Source organism: Macrobrachium nipponense, chromosome 20 (genome assembly GCF_015104395.2).
Source record: "Macrobrachium nipponense isolate FS-2020 chromosome 20, ASM1510439v2, whole genome shotgun sequence".
Classification (NCBI taxonomy): domain Eukaryota; kingdom Metazoa; phylum Arthropoda; class Malacostraca; order Decapoda; family Palaemonidae; genus Macrobrachium; species Macrobrachium nipponense.
This window is the reverse complement of record NC_061089.1, coordinates 10,359,861-10,384,947: the sequence shown is the minus strand read 5'-3', so window position 1 is coordinate 10,384,947 and position 25,087 is coordinate 10,359,861. Positions and strand designations below refer to the sequence as shown.

At 35.0% G+C, this 25,087-nt stretch overlaps 1 protein-coding gene across 1 annotated transcript; it reads right to left on the bottom strand.

Moving 5' to 3' along the window:
* Nucleotides 1–23,431: 23,431 nt before the first annotated feature.
* Nucleotides 23,432–24,058, bottom strand: LOC135219680 (uncharacterized). Its single transcript, XM_064256631.1, has one exon. The coding sequence runs from the start codon at nt 24,056–24,058 to the stop codon at nt 23,432–23,434; it is 627 nt and encodes a 208-aa protein (XP_064112701.1).
* Nucleotides 24,059–25,087: the final 1,029 nt, after the last annotated feature.

Below are 25,087 nucleotides of genomic sequence, written 5' to 3'. Positions count from 1 at the left end.
TACGCCAAGCGCTACTGCCATCTGTTGTCTAGTGTACACATTTTTTTTGTATGCAAATATCAATTTTCAACCTTTTCTGCAATTTTACATTCAATAAATCAATATTCCTTTACATTCCCCCCCTTTTAACTCAGCGGCTCTCTCCTCAGTCCATGCTGAATTTTCACTCTTTCAATCTTAAACATTAGCTACTTCCCTTCAGCAACTATCGGAGACTGCCACGTCGTTGGTAACAAGCACTTTCCTTTAAGTAATCAACAGATCTAGAGAGAGAATCTGCAATGACATTTTCTTTGCCTGCTATATGGTGAATATTCAGTTTGAATGGTTGCAAAAATAAAGACCATCTTAAAATTCTCTTATTGTTGTGCTTTCATTTATTAATAAAGGTTAAAGGGTTATTATCAGTATATACATCTACTTCAAAGTTACTGTTAAGCAAGTATATCTCAAAGTGCATTAAACTCAAAATTAAACTTAAAGCTTCTTTTTCAACAATACTGTAATTTAACTGGTGGCTATTATATTTCTTTGAAAAGTAAGACACAGGGTGTAAAACACCATTATGTTCCTGTAATAATACACTGCCAGCTCCTACTTCACTGGAGTCTACCTGTAACTTGAATGGTAGATTAAAGTCTGGGATTTCAGCACTGGCTTAGACATTAACATGAGCTTAAGTTTATTAAAGGCATCGTCACATTCCTTTGACCACACAAACTTCACATCCTTTTTCAGCAACTCTGTTAATGGGTAGGCTACATCTGAAAAGTTCTTACAAAATTTTCTGTAATACCCCACTGTTCCCAAAAATTTCATCACTCCACGTTTAGATGTAGGGAGGGTCAAATTTTTTATGACCTCAATATACAATCAACAGGTTCACTTGGCCACTTCCTATTTCATGTCCTAAATATTGAACAGTAGTTTTTCCAAATTCACATTTGGCAAGGTTTATCGTAACATTAAATTCTAATAACCTCTTAAAAACATCATATACTTTTTTAATGTGATCTTCCCAGGTTTCTCCAACAATGATAATGTCATCCAAATAAACAAATACACCACCTTCGAGATCCTTCAAGATAATTCATCTGGACGTTGGAAATGTCAGAGGTGCATTACATAAACCAAATGGCATTACCTTATAATTATAAAGTCCATGGGGTGTAACAAATGCAGCAATATCCCTGCTGTTTTTTGTCTAACTCAATTTGATAGTATCCTTTCAATAAATCAATTTTACTTAAAAAAGGAAACTTTGCTACATTATCAATTATATCTTCTACTCTGGGCATAGGATATGAATCTTTTATAGTTACATTATTTACCTTTCGATAGTCTGTACACATTCTTGCACTTCCGTCAGGTTTGTCGACTAGAATACATGGGCTAGCCCATTCACTATGGCTTTTCCTATGCTAGTCCGTGTTTCAGTAAATATTGCAAACTTCGGTCTTTAACTGTTGTTGTTGCTCGGCGACATTCTGTATGGACGCTGACTTATTTGAGTCTCTTCTCTCAACCTGTTTTATGTTGTACTCCTTTTATCCTTTTAGGATGGTCTGAAAATAGATCTGAAAAGTTTTGAATTAGCACTTTAAAATCATGCTGCTGTTCATCAGATAAATGAATACATAACTTCCTAAATTTTTCATCATCACTCAAATAATCTGTATTTTTTAATCGAAGTTCAATTTCTTCTTCAACGTCTTTTTCATCATCCTGGCAACACTCCACTGGATTCGTTATACTTCTTTAATTTGTTAATATGGAAAGTTTTAACTTTCCTCCGTCCTGTAGGAAATTGAATTCGATAATTAACATCACTTACTTTTTCCTTCACCGTGCAAGGTCCTATATACTTCTGGTTAAAAACCTTACCAGCTGTAGGAGATACACTAGAACCTTATCTCCTATGTCGAGTTCACGTTTTGCAGCCTTTTTGTCGTAGTTTCTTTTCATCTCTTCTTGTACTACTTTGAGATTCCCATGTGCTACTTTCCATATTTTCTTTATTTTTTTTCCTTCATTTCTTGTAACGTGATAGATTCCTTCTCATCTGAAATCAACTGATTCTTTATCACCTCCATGGGTGACCTTACCTGATGGACATATACTAACTGAAAAGGAGAATAACCCAACGATGAATGTACGCTATCACGAACGGCAAATAGCAACATTGGTATGTAGACATCCCATTCCTTTTCATTTTCACAACAGTACGTGCGAAGCATGGTTTTGAAGGTTCGATGAAATCGTTCGACCACTCCTTGGCTCTGTGGGTGATAAGGAGACGATAAGCAATGCTTAATATTCTGACAAGCTAAAAATGAGGTAAACTTTCTAGACGTAAAGTTGGTTTCCTTGGTCGGTTTGAACTTCTTTTTGGCAAACCAAACCAGCGAGAAGAACTTGTTAAGCGCTTCAATTATCTTATCAGCACTCACAGTTCTTAAAGGAATAGCCTCTGGAAATCTGGTAGCACTACACATAATTGTCAGCAAATACTCGTACCTTTGCTAGAGCTAGGCAGAGGTCCTACACAATCCAAAACCAGTTTCTCAAAGGGTTCTCCTGGAACTTCAATGGGTTGCAATGGCATCAACTTAGGGTCATGTTGAGCTTTACCTACTTTTTGACATAAATCACCAAATTTTTACAATATTCACTACAATCTTTCTGCATCTTAGGCCAAAAAAAATACCTTAATAATTTCTCATAAGTTTTGTTTATACCTAAATGACCAGAATAACTACAGTCATGAGCAATACCTAGAACAAAATTCCTATAACTACTTGGAATGACCACTTGTTCTACAACATCATTAACATTTTCTACTCTTGAACTTCCTCATTAGGATTCCATCCTTTAAAAAGTAACACTTGCCTTTCTTCTCGATATCATTTATATCAACAAGGGCATTATCTCTTATTACCTTCAAATTATCATCTTCAATTTGAGATTTAACAAATTCTTCCTTATTAACTTTCAGCATTCGCAAAGGAGTACTGACTTTACTTACTTGTAGTGTTTCCGGACTATCTTTAAACAAGTTTTGTAAATCCAAACCGTCGTCATCATTTACCTTTCCTTCGGCACTCTTACTTCTTGTAGTATCTGCACAAGCAGGAAATAAGTTTGGAAATGTACATTCAACTTCTGTAATAAATGAAGAATTAAAGGGTTTTTCTGTCAAAATTGGATTACTGCTACCAAAACTTTGTCTCCACATACATCATTTCCAAGAATTAACTCTACTCCTGACACTGGGATTTCTCTCACCAAAGCAATTTTAACATATCCCGAAATTAACGGAGTTTCTAACCTTACTTCTACTAATGGAGCTGAAAACTCAGGTCCAAACCCACGCAGAAGTACATACTCTCCAGTATCCTTCCACTGGTCATACATATTATTTTTTATCATTACAGACTGTACCGCTCCGGTATCTCTTAACCACCTTACTTTCCTTTTTTCAACACAAGGGAGGTGTAACCAACCATCTCCCATAAAAGGGTCATACAATTCAGTACCTTTGGATGTGGACTTCTCTTCAGGTAGTCTCACTCCATTTCCTTTTACAATATCCTCAATACAACCAACATTACTAACATTTTGAACATTGTTACCTATTTTGTAACCTGTATTCTCATCAACATCACATATATTATTACTGTCGATACTATCGTTACAATACCTCTTACCTGGCCTAAGGGGAGAAGCAAACAAACAAGGACCTCTGTCACCACATGCTTGTGATTGATTCAACAATGCAATGGTATTTTCAGGTTTATGATCATCCTTAAAATGTACAGGTTTATCTTTAACTTTATTTACCACTTGAATTGGACGGTTTATTGTGCGATGTGGACAACTCCTACTGATGTGTCCTGGTTTGCCACAACTGAAACATACAAAATCTCTAAAATTTTCGCCTATATTTTGGTAACTAGGTGTAAACTGATCATTTACACTGTATCCTGCTTGTCCAGCACTAACACTAGGACCAGAATTATATCGACTTGCCCCTCTACCACCTCTATTAAAGGATTTATTATAGACTCCACGAGATGACACCTGTGAACTCGTAGTCTTACCTTGTGCCTTGTAATTTTGCTGCTCTTCCCAAACTCTGCTCCTTCCAATTTTAGGAGATGACGTCAGTATTATATAGCTTATGGGTCAATGCATAATTATCAGACAATCTAGTGGCTTCATCCACATTATCTACATCACGTTCATCCAAATATGTTTTAATAAGTGGATTAATTCCATCCTTGAACTGCTCAAGCAAGATAAGTTCCTGAAGTTTACCGAAATCACCATTAACTTCTCGGGCACCCACCCACCTATCATACCACAGGCGTTGTTCCCGTGCATACTCCATATGAGTACGACTGTCTCTTTTTATCCAGCTTCTGAACTTCTCTCTATACCTCTCTGGCACCCATTCATAAGCTTTCAAAACTTCAGATTTAACTCTCTCATAATCCTTAGAAATCATCTAAAGATAAGGCAGCAAATACTTCCCTAGCCTTTCCTCGAAAGGAGGTTTGAACCAACGTGCTCCATGACGTTCTCGGCCATTCACGCTGTTCTGCTACTTTCTCAAATTATAAACAAATGCATCCACTTCATTTTCAACAAAAATTGGTACACTTTTTACTGCATTGTCTATTCTAAAAGATTTTGGTATTTCTCTGGACTTTTCTTCTACTTCAAGTTTCTTCATCTCTAGCTCTATCCTCTTTTGCTCAACTTCAGCTTCTACCTTCCTAACCGTTTTCAGCTCATCTCATTTTCTAACTTCTTTAGTTCAATAGCTTTCTCACTCTCCTTTTCAGCTCTCTCATTCTCCAATCTAACTATTTGCAAATGAATCTGCATCTGCTCAACACTCATCCCTTCATAAACAAGTTTGGACTTTTTTGGTTTAACCTTGCGTGACTTGGTTTTTTCACGTACGGCTTTGGCACCTTCCTCTTCACTTGCACTACCCTCTGTATTATTCTCACTTGCGCTTTGCTGGCTATCAGTTTCTTGCCCTTCCCAACTCATTAGTAACAACCCTTCCTTATCAGACAAAATGCCTAAAGTCATTAGCGTCTCACTTACTTTATTTGAGATTTCTTGCTTCCTTGCAGATTCTGATACTTCTACATTATAGTACCTAGCTAGAACAATCCAGTCTATTTTAGTTATACCTTCTAACTTTTCACCACTAGGACTACGTATGAAATCTTTCAAATCAAACATCTTTAATAACCTGCTCAAAATAACACAGCAAGACAAATATTATAGCACTAACACTATACAACTCTCCCCCCTCTCTAAAGTACATGGAAGTACTGAAAAGCAATTAACAGTAGGGATACGTCAAGTTATGGTCGAATACGCTCGACATGAATAAAGCAACAATTAATAAGGATACGTTCGGGTTTCGTTCGACAGAATGAGTAAACACTGAGTATGGATATGTTCGAGTTTCGTTCGATAGAATGAGCAAAAACTGAGTAGGGATACGTTCGGGTTTCGTTCGACAGGCCCTTGTAACATAAAAAAAAAAAATCTCTATGGTAAGGATTTACGAGGAGAAATATCAGGAAACAGTGACAACTCACTATAACTTAAAATGTACTTTAATAACAACTAGTAAGGAAATTAAAGTCACAAACAGAACATTAAACAAATTACGGACGCTTTACACAAAAGCAAAGACTCGCTATACAGCACTTCATCAAGACTACTAATCACTGCATTTTACAGTATAATACCCAAGTCACAAAGCTTTACATCAACACAACATATAATTCACTGTAACATCAAAAAGCTAGTGGCAACCAACGTAACATCACACAAGAAAACGTCCAAATGGATAAACAATACATTACCATATATTCCTCAAAACTTGATACACTATTATAATCACTTGTTTGTTTCAGCTCCAACGAAAATCATCGTTTTGGGCCTTTATATACCCGATCACGCTAGACATCCATGGACCAAATATCATATTTTTCGGTACATTATCCTTGGCGACTACCGCCTACGCCAAGCGCTACTGCCATCTGTGTCTAGTGTACAAATTTTTTTGTATGCAAATATCAATTTTCAACCTTTTCTGCAATTTTACATTCAATAAATCAATATTCCTTTACAGTATATATATATATATATATATATATATATATATATATATATATATATATATGTATATATATATATATATATATATATATATATATATATATATAGTATATATATATATACTATATATAAAGCAATTATACTACCTACGCGTCATGGATTAGATGTTGCCCTTTCATGTTTAACTGAAAAATGATGTGAATGATCCTTACATTTCCTTTTTATTGCCAGAATATGTATATATTTATTATATATATATATATATATATATATATATATAAAGTATATATAGATATATATATAGAAGTATATATATATATATATATATATATATATATGTATATATATATATATATATATTATATATATATATATACTATATTATAAAGCAATTATATTACCTACGCGTCATGGATTAGATGTTGCCCTTTCATGTTTAACTGAAATATGAGTGAATGATCCTTACATTTCATTTTTATTGCCAGAATATGTATATATATATATATATATATATATATATATATATATATATATATATAGATGTATATATATTTATATATATATATATATATATATATATATATATATATATATATAAATATTATATATATATATATATATATATATATCATATATATATATAAAGATATATATATATATATATAATATATATATATATATATATATATATATATATATATATATATGTGTGGTGTGTATAGAATTGCTTTTTATAGTTAAGCAACGTCCAAAATGGGAGCTTTTGTCTTCCAAACAAATTTTTCTTCAATCTCTGAATTTGTTTTTCTCCTTATTTTTAACAAGACACTACATTAAGTAATGATCAGATGCTTTGCACATATTAAAATTAAATTTGTTTCCTTCGGTAGAATTCATTAAGTTGTTTTTTGTTTTAAACCTCTGAAATGAATGAAGTATTTATGGTGTATATCAAAACCCAGACTTCTTTCCTCATTTTTTCCCTTTATTTACATCACGCGGAATCTCTAAGCTTTCCTTTTTTCTCCCTAAAGGCCAAAGAGTATTATAAATCCTAGCGACATTTTAAGAGGCTTACATAAATAAGATCAGGAGGTGACACATTAATTGAAAATGACAGGGAGTGAATCCTCTTACAAGGGAAGCGGGGAGGGAGACGGAAACCATAAAACTGGTGTTCGTAAGCTTGTTACCTCCAGTGGCACCATAATTATCGTGGTAATTTACAATCCATGGAAACCTAATTCAGCTTATCCCTTATACTCTCTGCGGCGCATTGACTATCTTTTCCGGTGCAGTAGTCAACATGACTTGAAAGAGAAGAATTACTATTAACATTATCAACGAAAATATTTTTCCCATTGTAATTGAGTATATCTCAGCACAACTGATGGGTATCCTTTCACAATCTTTATGTATGTAAATAAATATATATTTAATAGGTGCATTGTTTGAATGAATAATGGTATACAAATTGTATTGAAATTTCATAAAGCTTATTATCTACAGAAGGTAGCATATATATGTATTCATATAATTCATATAATTCATAAAATCATATTCAATGAATCCACGACAATTATGTCCAAGACTCTTAAATTATGAAGAATCCCATTACATAATGCATGACTGCAAATACTTATTTTCGGGTTTTAAAAAGCTTATCAATTTTCCTTCTTTTAGTACGTTCTTTTATGGTCATTGATCTCATTCCACTTTATCATTATCGTTGTGAGACGGCTCAAGATGTTAATAGTCCACAAATTGAGAGCAAATGTTAACAATCTATCAGACTAATATTTTAGCAAAGAGCCTTTTATTTGTCGATAATATAAAATGAAAACATAAATAAAAAAATAAAAATGCCCAGGAAAGTAGCATTCACAAACCATAAGCTGAATAAATGATCTATATATTACATAACTTTTCAATCATGAAAGTCTAGGTCACATTTTCATTCCCATTTCCTGAACATTTTTGCTATGTACAGTACCTATATTTATTCATGATAGATGACATTAATAGTCTTGTTTGATTAACAATTTCTACTGTTGGTCAGTGTTATTTTCTCATTTTTAGTTCAACTAAACAAAACCAACAGTGAAAATGAAACCTTAACTCATCGATGTTTAATAATTGTTAATGTATTAGGGCTTGTGCCTTGTATGATAAGGCGCCCTATGAGGTAATGTTAGACTAGCGATAATCTATACGCCTAAGTCGGTTGGTATTGCACTTCCATCTTCAATGGAGTGTCTGGGGTTTTGTAGATCACTTACGAAGTCGGTATTATCTTTACGACGATGTGTTAAACTCATGGTTCGGTGAGGTTCTTGTAGAAAACACAAGGTATAAAAATAGTATATTCTTCTGAAGTTTTACATGATGAAAGATAGGTATGATCGTATCAAGGTTCTTTATGACGATAGCTTGATCGCTTCTGCCAATGATGATGGCTAATCCTATTCCTCTACATGATAAAGCTTAGGTAAAGAGGTACAGGTCTTCTAATGACGATAGCTAACTCTCTTCTGCCTGTCTACCATCTCTGTTACAAGTTATGAAGGAACAGACAGTAGTTCGAACATATGAACATACTATCAGATGACATAGTTTCATACGAACACACAATCGAATGAGACACGCTACAGATCACGTAGGCCGTTTGAATAATAGGTCGGGGTAGTTGTCTCAAGCAGGGAGCTTGGACTAATGTTTATAAACAATTGAATGACTACAGGTGACGGCATGTTATCTTAGCTTACATATTTATTGTATACGTCATCTTTAGCGTCTCTAGTCTGATCACATTCCTGCAAGCAATCTGGTTGACCTCTTTAGTTTTAAACTTTTATATATATGGACTAACATTCCATATTTTTATTATGTAAACACTTACATTAGCTCGGTCAGCTACCAAAACCAACTACTGAATATTACTCAAACTTGACTTGCATTTGACTTATAGGAGTGTGATACAGACACTATGTGAATATATATATATAAGTAAATAAAAAATTCATGGTGTAATGAATTGATTCAAGTAATAAAATATAAAACAATGATATTGGTAAATAATAGTGATCACATGATATATAATGATACAGTTTTTCACTTCATCTCTTTAAGATACTTATGCTACAGAAAATACTAATGTACTCTGATAATTGCATAGAATGAAGATTAACATGATAAAAATCATATTTTAACTGATAAAAAATTTCATATATGAATTGATAAAAATTAGTAATGTTTATGCTAACTGTTATATATCTGATTCATTAATTCATATACTAACTCATAAATAACTGCAGATAATGGTAAGATATAAGGTAACAGATTGATTATAGGCTACCTGATTTGTTTATACATATGTATATGGATTCATATAATTATGATTAATATATGTGCACTTTAAATAGATTCCTATTGCGTACACGCAAAGATATATTTCGATTCCGTTATTTATGATCATTTATATATATAGGATACATGACCGAGGTTATACTACTTCACATTTAACTAGCTTTCGAACCACTTTTCGTCCATTACACAGTTCCAGACAACCACCTATAGCCACTGAAACGGCCTTTTTCAATGGTTAAAAACAAGGGAAAATTTGCCTGGGCGGGTCCAACGTTCTATTTTTGCGCTCATACTTATTCTCCGCATCCTAAGCTACACGATTACGTTCGCGATGAATAGATCATCCCAGCACGAGTCCTTCGCCAGCAAAGTAGAGTTGAATATCCTTCGGGTCGTAATTGTCGGAAGTATGTCCCTTTTTGTAGTCGAATTCCGACAGCCGCTGGAGCGTTCCGCATTAAAACGAGATTAACGACGAGATACGGTGTCGGGTCGAAGAAGTCCATGAAATTCCTTTCACATTGTAGGCGGTTGTTACTTGACTGTAGTCGTCCGCTGCGACGAACGATTTTTTGAAGTTGCTATGTGAAACTCTCGTACTGCAGGATACTGTAACCGGTTCCATTAATCAGCCTGCAAGTGAAATTATACTTGTCACAAGGGCAAAGTAAATTCAGACGACATCCAAATACAGGGGAGGGGAGAGAGCCATTTAGACCAGACTTAACCCACATGAATTCGCTGATATTTCGGAATTCAAAAGAGTCCGCTGTACAAACTTTTTTATCCATGGCATTAACAATGAGTGAACCTATCCAGGTCTATGATGACTTGTAAAAATATCCAGAATTATAAAAAATAAATAGATATCATTACGAATCTCAAAGAAAATTCGATATTACTGGTAGTAAGTTACTAGACAAAGAAGTGGAAAATGGAGCTATTTGTAAGATTGCCAGGCAGCATAAGAGTCAAAGAGAATATTAATCATGATTCTATGTGCCCTAACAAAAGTTTCATATTCAATTTTCTCGTGCGCATCCTCTGAGGTTAACTTTTAAAACATTATTAATAGGTAGTGATGCAACGAAAAAACCCACTATGTAACTAATTTCTATATAAACTTTGGGTTTTCCAAGAAAATGTGACATTTTCCATGAATGTGATGTACTGAATTGTAATAGGCTAATGTTGCAAGTAAATATTTCTTATCCACAACTTGATAATTCTAAATGTCCGTTTACCCATGTCATAAGCTGAATTATTGACTCTAATTGTCTATGAGGTTCAGAAAAAAAAAAAAAAAAAATTAATTCATTTTGTTGTTATAGAAATTCTATTTGCTTATTTTGTTCATTAATTTTAAAATGATTGCAAGTCCTTAGCTAAAGTTGCATTGCGCATACGGATAGACATGTCTGCCTTGCCCATGAGAAGTTCGGGCTAAGCATTCCTTTCTCCAGTCAATCTGCTTTTGCAAGCAGAGACGACACACAGATGAAGCCTGTGTAAGCAGATTATTGAGGTTAAAAGGAACAAATGCTGATACGGCAATGATGGACGTCGTCACTTGGCAGGAGATTGCTCTCAGCCAGCTAAGAGTTACGTTACTTGCTGTAAGAGATACGACTTTAGTATTTTCAAATGATATTTTAGTGTTTTTAATTCTCCACCCGCATGAGAAGAATGTCTGGTGGAAAAAAAAAAACAACAGTACCAAAATTGAACAATATATTAGTTTCATGTTGGCATTATGTTAAAATAAATATTCCTTATTCAAACTATATGAAAAGTTTCCATACAAATTCTATATATATTATTAGCCCTGTATAAGATTCATATAGGATTATTTCATAGATAACATTTTCACTTCTAGACTTCCTGACTTTAAAATCTCTTTTATTTTATTTTATTTATTTTATTATTATTATTTTTTATTTATTTATTTATTTATTTAATTTTTTTTTTTCATTGACTACGAATATAAATCACCGGGACGACAATATGTCAGTAGGTTTTGATATGTGTTTTGAACTTTTAGCTTATTTGTCATTACTAAAGCGTTAAGTTAGAGTTCAAATCTTTACGCATATATATTTGGATATTTAATGGTTACGTTTTGCTTATTGATATTATCGTGATTCCTTTTTTATTATAATTTGTAACCCTTCCGACTTCTTACGGAGTGTATTATATTGACTCCACTTGTATCCATATTTATTTTATTTTTTTATATTTATATTTATTTATTTATATATTTTTTTTTTATATATATTTGATAAATTAATGGTTGGCTTGAATATGTGGAAAAGTGTTCTAGCGACGTACCGTATAAGGCTACTTGCGGCATCAATTCTATAGATACAAGATATCAATGATAAAGGTATTTAAAACCGCGAGAACCGCTATAATCCGGTCGGATCCGGAATCCAATTCACGAGTTTGTAACTCGTAAGACATTGACACTTCCTATTAAATATCCGTTATTCTACCAAACCGATTGACTCTGGGTGATAAAATATATTATTGGTTTTCTTAATGGAAAGGAATTCACACCACGTGTTATGGAGATTATTATTGATTTACACCACCCGAGTCAGATTATCATGTGTTGAATTCCATGTTTACTGATTTAGCACTCATAAATATTCCTAACGCACTCAATTGCGGTGTTTGTTTTTAGTGCTATTAATTCTATATAACGTGTCAAGGAACTATTAACACTAAGAAGTGTTTATTCCCTCTGTCAGACTCGTAATTCTGTTAATAATTCTACGTATATTCTTTCAAGGATTGATTTGGCACAGGATAGGCTCCTAAACTGACAGGTGTCTTAGTGTATCCCTTGTTTTCATGACACGTGTTACAATTAGTTATGTGCTTTTTATATCTGTAAGCATTGTAGGCCAGTAAAATAGTGATTTGGCTTTCTGTGACATAGTAGGGAACCCTGGATGACGGAATGCAACCAGTTTATGACGATTGGTATGAAAAAGATTATTACTACTACCTGGTCATTAGTCATCTGCTGTGTTCTTCGGGTTTTCCTCGTCACAGACCTACATATAATACTACATTTGATTACATTTCTGATACACATACCTTAAGTATACTTTTGCTTTAGGGATTCTGCTCGAAGTGTGTATTGTTTTTGCTTAGCCGCTGACCCTGTTTCCGTTTCGAAGTGTTTATTGTTTGGGTTATGTCTGTTGACGCTTGCTTTGTTCAGTTTGTACAGTTTTCTTACGCGCTCCGACCCAGATATTCAATGCTCGCGATCTCTTGGTTAAGGAATTTTCTTGTTTAGATACTTGGTTTTAACAATAGGTACGGATGTTTCTATATCTTTTAGTCTAATTAATGGTTCTTTGCGGTATGGTGCGGGATTGCGGGATATGCGTCAGCTATGATATTTGCTTTCCCAGGTAGATATCTTATCTTGGCTCCAAAGACCTGAATGATCATTTGTCACCGAGTTCCTTTTGGACTGTGATTAAAGCCTTTGAAAAAACTCGGTAAAGGACTCATGTTCAGTAAGGACTTTATCAGGATAGCCATAGATTATGAACTTAAAAATATACTAGTGAGTTAAAGATACCTTCCTTGCCTATTACTGCATATTTACTTTCAGAGGGCTTTAGTTTACGTGAATAAAAAGCTATAGGGAAGAACTGTTTATCATATTACTGAAGTAGTATCCCATCTTAACCCCATTGGTCTGAGGCGTCTGTTGCAATAAAAAAAATTCCTTATTTAAATCAGGGATTTTTAAGTTAGGTAAGCTGCATTTTCCGCTTTTAAGATATCGAACGCCTGTTGATGCTTTTCAGACCATAATAAATCTACGCTCTTCTTCGTAAGATCTGTTAAAGGAGCTGTCATGATTGAAGAGTTACATATTTACATACGATTGTAATACCCACTACAGCGCAAAAGTGCTGTATCCCCCCTTTTACGTTAATAAGTACCGGAAAGTTATGAATAGCCGACACCTTACCATGGACTACTTTTAAGACCTTGACCAGACACATTTAACCTAGATAAACATGTTCGGTTTTAAAAAACTCACATTTAGATATTTTACTCTGAGATTATTTGTCTTTGTCTCTGTAGCACTAGCTCTACTTTATGTGAATGTACTTCTAAGGTATTAGAAAAGATTACAAGATCATCCATATAGGCATGTAGGTATCCCCTAAAAATCTCCAACACTATATTGTAATTGGGTGCAACGTAAGCCGGAGGCATACGTAAAAATTGATAATGTCCCCTGAGTGTGCTGAAAAAAACGGTGTATGAGGTACAATCACTTAGGTAATGGTATCAGGTAAAAAACTTTTAAGTAAGTCCAAGTTGGTGAAAAAAATTTATTCTAACCTAACAGAGATAAGATGTCGTCGGTACATCGCACTGGAAACTATCGGAAGTCGTTTCCTTGTTTAAGCGACAGAATCTACGCAGATACGCCAAGTCCGATCTTTTATGGCATGACATTTGAGGGAAAAATTATATGGGCTTATTTGATTTCCTAATGACTCCTATTACTAACATTTTTCAACTTCGTCATTTATCTCTATTTTAAAATTTCATTGAGAATCTATACGAAGGTACGTAAATAGCTTTATGTTTGTCCTTAGACCGTATTTTGTGTTAAATTACATCCGTTTTTTCCAGAGATCACTCGCCAGCGTGAGAAACTTCCTGGTATTCAGGTAAAAGATAAAAAAAAAAATTCTGCTGAATCACCTCTGCTTGAATGACTTTACGGATATTACTTTAGATAGATTATCAGAGAGATTCATCCACGACTGGTTGGGCGTGATTAAAAATTAGCAACAATAAAAAATGCGATATTTATAACTTCCGTATCCACGATATGTATACTTTTAGGGCTTTGTTCGCGGAAATCGTTATATTTCAGAGTGTCGGGAAGGATTAAAATTTCATTTCCCAGCAAAGTCTTTTTACACGCACTAAGACATTCGAGGGTGCATGCTTCTCGAGATTTTGCGTGCAAATTGCGACTGCGGTTGTGGGAGAATTCTGTTGGGTCATTTGAACAATGTTACGATTTATGAGACAAAGTATAGTTCCTTTATATAAGTTATTATTTGATTAACTGTCTCATTTTTGTTCAAACGGATTTTAATATGTTTGAAGGTTTATAGGATTTTCCTTTGATAAACACGCCTTATTTTGCAGGATGTAAGATAATATTTTGTATACCCCTAGATGAATCTTACAATTACACTAGATACAGATCAATTTTTTTTTTTATAACTATAGAGGTATCTGTAAGCGCTCGCTTATCCTCCGGATTCTCATTAGGGAAGTTCGAACAACAGACGGTGAGTCCGTAAATACAAGATATTACGTGAAATAAATCAAGATATTCTAATTTTTTACGGCGCGTACAGTCGGCTTAATCCACCACTACTTATAATAACTTATGTATTAAAAAAAACGAAAAACCTGCTCTGATTACTTTATACGGTCGTGTTTTTCATAGGAAAAATCCTTTTAATTCAAAAAGATATTGGTATGAACCAACATCGCTTTCCCACTCTGCTAGAGTCGCTTATTGTGTGGAATTTGCTATGTTTTGAACACTTCGGCAGTTTTTGACTAACCTTGACCGCTTGACTAGGTGACACAGTAACCGAGTTTGCTTGTTTGATTCTGAAAGGCTACTGTTTCTATTTCTTTTTGTAATAATTAGGATCCTTCTCTTTATTACCATCGGCAACGTATTGTGTGTTTTTTAGCATTATGTTGCTGGTTACGTATAAAGCAATGAATGATGAACTATTAGGAAACTGAGTCGATTACTAATAAGACAAGTTATCACTACTGCTTACAATTTTAACTGTTTGTACTTCATTCTTTGCTAAAATTTGAAAAGTGAGGATCCTGGTCAGCGCATTTAGCCTGATGACAGTTTTTTACAGACATGTTATTCCTTGCAATCCAGCCGTATTTTTAAAGTTAAGTTGAGTCATTGAGGTTCGATATTTTATATATAACTCAAAAACTCAAGGCTAAAACTGCGATCGGGACTTTGCAAAGGAGCATTTATTGTCATGACCGAAATAGTGTTACCTCTAATTTATCTAGATTTGTACGGGTGTTCCACTTGTTTTTTGTGTGTTTTCTAATCACTACGGTGCTTAACGACCCTATCCATGCATCTGTATAAATACAGACGTCCACTGCGTAAACGCATATTCACTGTTTAATATGATTTGTAACGTAAGGGATTAATAATCACCCAAATGATAAAATTAACATAGTATATGATTATGATATTTCAGTAGAACTTCTGGAAACAGACACTCAAAGATAAAAACTCGCAGTAGCGAAATCTCAATGATATAGATAATTTCTGTAAAAAAGTAAGATTAAGAAGTCTCGTACTTCAGCCACAGGAATAACGAAATTCGACCTGCAAAGGAAAACACTCAAAGTTACTCCAAATGAATAAAAAATTGTAACTTAGCTTGCTTTTGTGGGGAATCACGGTGTTCCGATAACGACACAAGGCCTTGGTCCCTCCTCTATTTAGCGGACGACCTGGTTTGGCTTCAGTTTCCCCCGTGCGCGTTGTTTCGATGATTCGAGCCCTTGAAAATCCGATGCTGCAGACGCGTTCGGTTTGTTTCTTGCAGTGCCGGAAACGCTCACTAACGATGTTTTCTTGAATGATTCTATTGAGAGACGAAGCTTCCGTTGCCGTAGGAAAAGGACACGTCGGTTTTGTTTCTTGAAGTTATTCACTAACGATGATACTAAGTTGCTTGACGAATCTTGTTGTTTTCTGAAGTCGCTCACTAATGATGATACTAGGTTGCTTGAAGAATCTGCTGCTTTCGTCGTCGTTGACTTCATGATTTATTATTCTGTTTTTTCTTCGTAGGACGTTGTAGAGTTCTTCTGGTCCGCTGGCCACCAAATATTAGGACTTGTGCCTTGTATGATAAGGCGCCCTATGAGGTAAGTTTAGACTAGCGATAATCTATACGCTAAGTCGGTTGGTATTGCACTTCCATCTTCAATGGAGTGTCTGGGGTTTTGTAGATCACTTACGAAGTCGGTATTATCTTTACGACGAAATGTGTTAAACTCATGGTTCGGTGAGGTTCTTGTAGAAAACACAAGGTATAAAAAATAGTATATTCTTCTGAAGTTTTACATGATGAGATCAGGTATGATCGTACAAGTCTTCTATGACGATAGCTTGATCGCTTCTGCCAATGATGATGGCTAATCCTATTCCTCTACATGATAAAGCTTAGGTAAAGAGGTACAGGTCTTCTAATGACGATAGCTAACTCTCTTCTGCCTGTCTACCATCTCTGTTACAAGTTATGAAGGAACAGACAGTAGTTCGAACCTATGAACATACATCAGATGACATAGTTTCATACGAACACACAATCGAATGAGACACGCTACAGATCACGTAGGCCGTTTGAATAATAGGTCGGGGTAGTTGTCTCAAGCAGGGAGCTTGGACTAATGTTTATAAACAATTGAAAATGAAACCTTACAGGTGACGGCATGTTATCTTAGCTTACATATTTATTGTATACGTCATCTTTAGCGTCTCTAGTCTGATCACATTCCTGCAAGCAATCTGGTTGACCTCTTTAGTTTTAAACTTTTATATATATGGACTAACATTCCATATTTTTATTATGTAAACACTTACAAATGTCTTTCAAATTCGGAATTTTATGATAAAATCAAGCATGGAACAAGTGCTAAAGATTTGAATGACCATTATTGCTTCTGTTTGTACCTGTGTGTGTGTGTGTGTGTGCGTGTGCTTATGTTGTGTGTTTGAAATGAAAATGGAGAGAGAGAGAGAGAGAGAGAGAGAGAGAGAGAGAGAGAGAGAGAGAGAGAGGCTAGAAAATGGGATGCTTTTTTAATACAATCTCTCTCTCTCTCTCTCTCTCTCTCTCTCTCTCTCTCTCTCTCTCTTTTCCGGGGCTGTTAACAGTACGGATCAAATATTTAATAAATCGATTGACTGTACGCCTACAGAAATGTTTAAGTTATTAAAGCATGAATAACTCTTAAATCAATTTTGTTCTCACAAAGAATGATAACTGGTGAATTCATCTTTATTATGACAGATATATTCTTAATATTTTTTTTATATAATGAAAAGAATTGAAATTCTATTAACTATTATAAAAATTTTGTGCTAATGCTATCTTTCCAATTTAGGTGGAAAGCAAAAATCACTTTGATTCGTTATTCAAATGATGAAATTAAAGAAAAACATGTTTTTCTTCCGCGTTCCTTCTGAACTTTGGATATGACGTCGAACGTTATATAAATTGAACCTAGCAGATCAAAAAATTAGAAAATGGTAGTAAATGTTACATCTTTTGATTGGTCAATGATTCATCTGAATTTTCGGAAAATACCTCGTTAGAAATACTTATGGGATACTAATCCTTTACAATATTACTAATTTCTAATCAATACAGGTAATCTAAAGCTAATATGATGGAATTTCTCATAGAATATGGATATCTACTGCAAATGGGAATTTTGTAGTATAACCTGACGAAATAGACCTACTGGTCAGTTACTAATATATCTATGTATATCTAGTCAACATTAAAGATACATATCAGTGCAGTATAAAAAGGGGTTCATGAACAAGGGGCTCACATTAAGAAATGAATGGGTATATAACAACATAGTTGGAGAGAGAGAGAGAGAGAGAGAGAGAGAGAGAGAGAGAGAGAGAGAGAGAGAGAGAGAGAGAGAGATTTCTTTTCTCCGCCCCAGTTAAAGCCCCAGACCACTTTCAGAAGATTGAGAGATTTCTTTACTTTGCACTTTAAATTTTCAATATGCTTACACCATGTGAGTTTGGAATAAAAAAATAATTCCTAAGAACTTGACATCATCCGCACATGGTAGAACAGACCCATCAAGTTTCAAATTTAGAACAGCTTCTTGACGTCTACTCCTAGTAAAGCGAACATCTGTTGTCTGACTTGTAAATACCTGCAAGCCGATTCCGCATCATATGCAGTGCAATAAATAGCTAGATCATCAACAAAAAGTGAGGCCCATACAGGATTTGAAATTTCATTGATGATGCTATGAATGGCAACAGTAAAACAAGTAACACTCAGCACACTCCCCTAGTGGAACACCCTCTTCTAGTCTGAATGGGTAAGACAAATTGTTTCCTATTCTTACTCTTATAAACCAGTCTGTTAAAAAGGAGTTAATGAACCTAATCATATTCCTTGTATGACTAATTTATGCAGCTGCTTAACAATTCCGTGACACCATGTTGTACCATACGCTTTTTCTAAGTCAAAGAATACACCAACTGGCCGACACTGGTTTACAAAGCCCTGTTAAATTTGATTAGAAAGTCTTAGCAGAGGGTCAAGAGTAGATCTGTTTTTGCGAAAGCCAAACTGGAGTGTGTTACTAAATGCCAGACTTAACAAGAGTTAATCATCTTCTCCATCAGCTTGCATACACAGCTAGTAAGAGCTATGGCCTGTAACTTGTTTGATAAGGGTTTTTATTTGTTTTTTTATTTGGAATTACTACAACAATTTTCCATCCTCTTGGTAAGATCCCAGTATCCCAAATTCCATTAATAATCTTCAAGAGGTGTTTTTGCTTCCTCGGGTAACTGACAAAGCATTACATACAGGATAGTATCCTCATCAGCAGAAGTATCATCCATTGAAGAAAGGGCATCTTGTAGCTCATGCAGAGAGAATTTAGCATTAAAGTTTCAAGATTACCACCAATCAAATCTAAAGGAACCTGGGGGTTCCTAATCCTCTGAAAGTCAGTTCAATAATTACTTGCACTTGAAATATGGGAAAAGTGCTGACCCAGGTATTCAGCTACATCTTTGGGACTTGTTATCAGTGAATCCCCAATCTTTAATGAAGGTGTTTTAGGAGGAGAAAATTTCCCTGCAAGATTCCTTACTTTCTTCCAAACTACTCTGGATGGCGTTTTTAAATCAATCACATTGATGTAGTATATACATGTATTTCTTTTTGCACTACGAAAATATCGACGTTGTTTGTACATAGCTCGTTGATATATTATCTGAGCAGTAGATGTGCCACATGACATATTTTTTATAGCATCTTCTTGTAATGTTTCTGAGAATGGCACATTTCTTATCCCACCAGGGGACAGCAGGTCTTCGTAGTTTTCCACTTGTTCTTGGTATAGCAGCCTCTGCACTCATTAACACTGTATTTGAAAAATAGTCATATGCTTCTAAGTGGCATTTAAAAGATTCATAAGTTTTGTCTAATCTTATACCCGCCTTATATTTTACCCAGTCTGCTTCCATTACCTTCCATTTTCGTAGTGATTCTGTAGGAAAATTCCTGACGAACTTCAAATGGATAGGAAAGTGATCACTTCCGTGCAAATATTCGTCAACAGACCAATTGAAATCCAAAGCTGTCTGAGGAACATGTACTCAAATCAATAGCTGGATAAGAATTAAAATGTGTTATGGTAAGTCATCGTACCATGATTAAGAAGCACACTATTATTATTATTAATAACTTCCTCTATCACTTTTCCCCCATTATCTATAAAGTCACCTCCCCACAATAGATTGTTGTGCATTAAAATCTCCTAGAAGCAAGAATGGTGATGGTAATTGATGTAATAATGGCTGAATGTCAGCCACTAAAAAAGCAGATCTAGGAGGAAGGTAAATGGAACAGACAGCTATCTTTTTGTCTAAAATTGTTTAGTGCAAGTGCCTGTAAATTTGTAGTAAGGGGTACAGAAGAGTATTCTAAAGATTTATTCACAATAATAGCAGCTCCCCCATGTGCACAGTCACCGGCAGGATGGGCTGAGGAGAAAATCTCCTAGTTAACCCTAGGATTAAAAAACTCTGGGCCTAATTTGGTTTCCTGCAGACATAGTATACCAGGATTTCTCTCTCTTAACAAGACTTTCAGCTCTTCTGCACGTGTACGCAGTCCTTTACAATTCCATTGCAGGATGTCAAAAGACGCCATTATGAAGAGATTTTTAGTTGGCTGACCAAATGAAGAATATGAAACTCTTGAAAGAGAGGGCTTACCTGATGGAGATTTGGTCACGCCAGTCTTTATTGGTGGTCTATTCAGCCTCTCAGAGGAGGAAGACTTTTCTGATGGCATAATTTTACATTTGCCTTGCCCTGTTTGGGCAGGTGACAAAGGAGATGTGGAATGGGTACGTGATCTTTTATTACCTGTAATTTCATTTTCCATATTTGAATGATGTACAGCCAGCCACGAAGAATCGGCGTTAGTTTCTTATTTCATTGTTCTTTATGGAAATATTGCCATATGCAGGTGCCAGATTATTTACTTAACAGTGAATAATATTTTCTTTCAAAGATGCTATTCTTGAAATAAATTATATTAGAATTGAGTAGACTTATTCAACGTGTTAAAGATAATTATTTTGCAAAGTAAGGAAAATATATACCGATGGGTCCACGAATTCTAATTTATTCTCAACTCTAGCTTCGTGACAGCATAAGCATTTTGAAGTTGGCTTTGCTGCCGCTTGAGTCTTGACCCAACGTATCGTACTACACAGGAGTGTTGTCATTTCGTCTCCTACAGCCGATAAATAATACATTAAGACGTTAACATTCTTTAATAACAATGTTTAATTAAACTAATTTTGTCCTTTGATCAATAAGATAATTTGCATGACACATTTAGTGGGACTAAATTGGACTTCTGATTTTCCCACATGATTAGCTTATTTTCAGCAGTATACTCTCTCGGATACATAATGTGAATGAATATCTAAATCGACAATATATATATATATATATATATATATATATATATATATATATATATATATATATATATATTATATTAATCTGGTTATTTGATTATTCCCGTTATTCTTGTTTTATTGGCCATTTTCTTTTTTTTATCCTTTCCATAGTTGCTTAACATAATTTACTCAGACCTAGCTATTCAAAGTCAAAAAGCTATCATAAAAAAATCAAACGAATATAATTCTGTCCTTCATTTTTCATCGAATTCCTTGCATATCATCCTGTTTCATCTGGACACGTTGGAAAGCTGTGGGAGCCAAAACTGACGAATACATTAAAAAGGCTTACTTTCATTAAAGCTTTCTTGGGTTGATCTTTCTGTAGCTATTCATTTCTTCTAATCAGAAATTAATTAAAATTAGTTTCACATGTATGGCTAGACCTACTACCATAACCATATTATAAGTAGCTGAAAGGATAAGAAATGTGAAAGGCGACGTTCTCGTAAGTATATTTCATATGTTTTTTTTCTTATTTTTTTTTTATAAAAACCTATTGCTTTAATGAGGGGTTACTCTTTGACAGCTACAACAATCATACAGGGTGTAATACGAGTGTAGGCAAATATTTTGGGGAATGAAAGATAAAGTAACTTTTAACAGAAAATATTTAATAAACATGCATTAGTGATGCTCTCACATGATGGAGTTCGTAGCAAGAAGTCGGATCGAGTCGCCTGAGATGTGGAAGAGAGGGGAGGTGGCGTATAGCAGTGCTGGAGGGATCAGGCCGCTGTTAATAAAGTATCTCCCAATAAAATGTATTCTTTAGGTTTTTGAAGAAAAAAAATGCATGCATCATTGAAACTGTCCCCCCCCCCCCCCCCCCCCCATCCATGGTATTCACTGGCCACCGATAAAAAACAAAACAAAAAGAGTAAGCCTAACTGAATCTCTCATCCATCAAAGATAAGTTTGCTTATTCATTAGACTTATTCATTAGACACCTATCAAAAATTTCAAGTGTAATTTTAAAATTATCTTGCTCTCCATCTTAAGTATTCATCAGCCACCAGTCATAGGTGTAGAGCTAGTCATGATTCCTGGTTCAGCAATATCGTGATGAGGTGCTAGAATTCAAAATTCACAAATGAATGTTACTCAGCAACATTTACACTGCTCTCTTGTGGTGCTTCGAGGTGTTCCACCTCTAGGCCCATGTTCTAAACTTTGCCGTTTTCTAAACAATTTGATTCATCTATGTATGATTCTTTCTGGTATATTAAGCTTTCTTGATATCTCTCCAACAGGAACTTGCAACAAATACAGTGCAATAATTGTCTCTCACTCAGCGAGGGATGTTTCTGAGACCAATAAATGACACATTGACTTTAGATTCCCGTACACATAATGACATCAAAAGCAATAGTGGGAGATCACATGGTTCACACTGTTAGTTATATTTTTTTTTTTTTTCTTTTTAAATTTGATAGCATTTTGTGAGTTTCCAATGTTTTCTGTAAAATTTAACAAATGGAATAGTTCAACTACCTTCAACTTAATATTGAAATGATAACGTAAGGACTTTGTTTATGCGATACTACTAGTGATAGGTGTCTCCTATCTATTTGGTAATGTATATCAGTGGTTGTGATATGAATTTTTTTATCACTTCGGTTCGTTCACGTCATTTTTGCTATATGGAAAATAGTTTTACACAATAACATAACATGATGTTCTAAAGATATCAGTAACTGTTTTTAACGTTATTACATAAGATTTCTTCCATCTTTGAAAAGAAAAATAGATTAATAAGGCATGAATTATGTGCCAGGCAGGTGAACGAAAAATTATGAAACTCTGCCACCAATTGTTTGAGTGTGTGTACCTCTCCCACATGAGGTACTGAGGTCTGTAATCTTTCTTGTGGAAGATTCCCTAAATCTGGGAGTGAGATTGCCTGGGATGCCTCTAGAGATGCGGCTAGGGAGGCTTCTGAAGAAGCCTGAAATGCCCCTAAAGAGGGGGTTCGAGAAGCTGCCACAGAGGAAGCCTCTGGAGCTTGAACAATTTCAAGCTCTGAATTAGGAAGTTGGTTTGTTCAAGGGCTGGAGTTCCTTTTCTTAGGCTGAGGAGCTAGATTACTCATAGAAGGACGAGATTCTCTCTTTAGTGGTGGTTGTTTGCTGAGAGAACTAGAATTTTTATATTTCTGTTTCACCACATCACTATACTTAGTTGTCCTAGCTAAGAGTTTCTTTACATATCCCACACTTATGTGCTCTGTGTACGATTCACAATTCCAATCTCTGGAACTATGTTCCTTCTTACAGTTAATACAATTTAACTGTCTTGAACACTCAACATGCTCTGGGAGACAACATGTGGCACAGGGCTTAGGTCTAATACATGCCTGGAATGGGTGACCATAACCAAAGCAGTTGAAACACTGAAGTGGCTGGGCCTTAAAGGGACGTATATCAATTATTTCCTTTCTTACTCCAATGGAATTTGGCAAGTCTTCATCACAAAACGTAAAAATAATCATAGACGACCTAGGTACTTTAAAAACTTTCCAAACATTGGGAGGATACATATCAAGGATTTCCTCCTCTAAAAATTTATATAAGTCCTGGTGGAAGATGACACCTTTAGCATAGCTAAAATTGTAGTGAGGCTTTACTTCTTTGATAATTCTTTCTGGGGTAATCCTCCAGTTGGATATCATGGCTGCCTGTTCCACAGATTCTATATGGACCAAAAAGCTGTTTTGCCCAAAGCGTGTACATTTTTAATTACTAATGCCTCCCTATTTGACGTTTCAAGTATCTCCTGAATATTATTATGTTACCCTGCTTTTCTTTAACTAATACTACAAGCCATTTTGCGGGCTTGGGATTTTTTGCTACCTATGGTTTAATTATTTTGTTATCTGGGTTTTTTGGGGCAATGTACGTTTAGGTTAGAAGGGGGCTTTTTTACTAAAGCACGCGAGATATTCTTCCTAGACACCCTATATTCAGAGTAGGCAACTCAAGCCTCTTTATAATCTAAAAAAGTTATCCAACCGTACCCGGACTGAAAAGTGTCTGCCAATTTAATTCCTATTTTCTTAAATAGCGCCTTTGCTAGATTCCTCATTTAGTATTTCGTGTCTCATATCTAATGGAAGAGACTCAATGCGTAAAGTAGATTTATCTTCCTCAAGCTCAATATTTGGGCAAATAAATGTTGTATTTTCAGCAGATGCCTCATGTTTCGAAGTCGATCCAAGTTCATCAACATTTGGAGAATTTTCAGTTTCCAAGATGGGTGCAGAAGTCTCCCTTTGTGCCAAAACAATATCATCAGAGGCCCCAGGGGTACTCGAATCTTTATTCCTATAACTCATAAAGATAGAATAGAGAGAGAAAAAAATGAAAAAAATATCATCAGCCTTTCATGGAGTTTATTCCTCCAGTAATGGTACAAGTGAGACACTGACTCTCAACATAATTAGAGTGGCCCAAGTGTAAGCCAAACCAGCTTGATACGACTGAGAGTATTACAAGAATACAATCATCCTCACCTTAATTACATTATGGGCAAACCGGATAGAATGCCGAGAGTCCTAAACCCAGAACCAGACCCCCCTGGAATCCGTGGTCTAGTCCTGCAGAATAGTTCTGCCTGATGAAACTCAGGTCCAAACATTTTAGGGCAGTTGATGGTCCCACCACAGTTCCCACTATTTAGCTTCGGATATGAACCCGTTCAC

Bases quoted from the DNA above. Each gene is read 5' to 3' on its own strand.
- LOC135219680 (XM_064256631.1), bottom strand. From the start codon at position 24,058: ATGATATCCAACTGGAGGATTACCCCAGAAAGAATTATCAAAGAAGTA.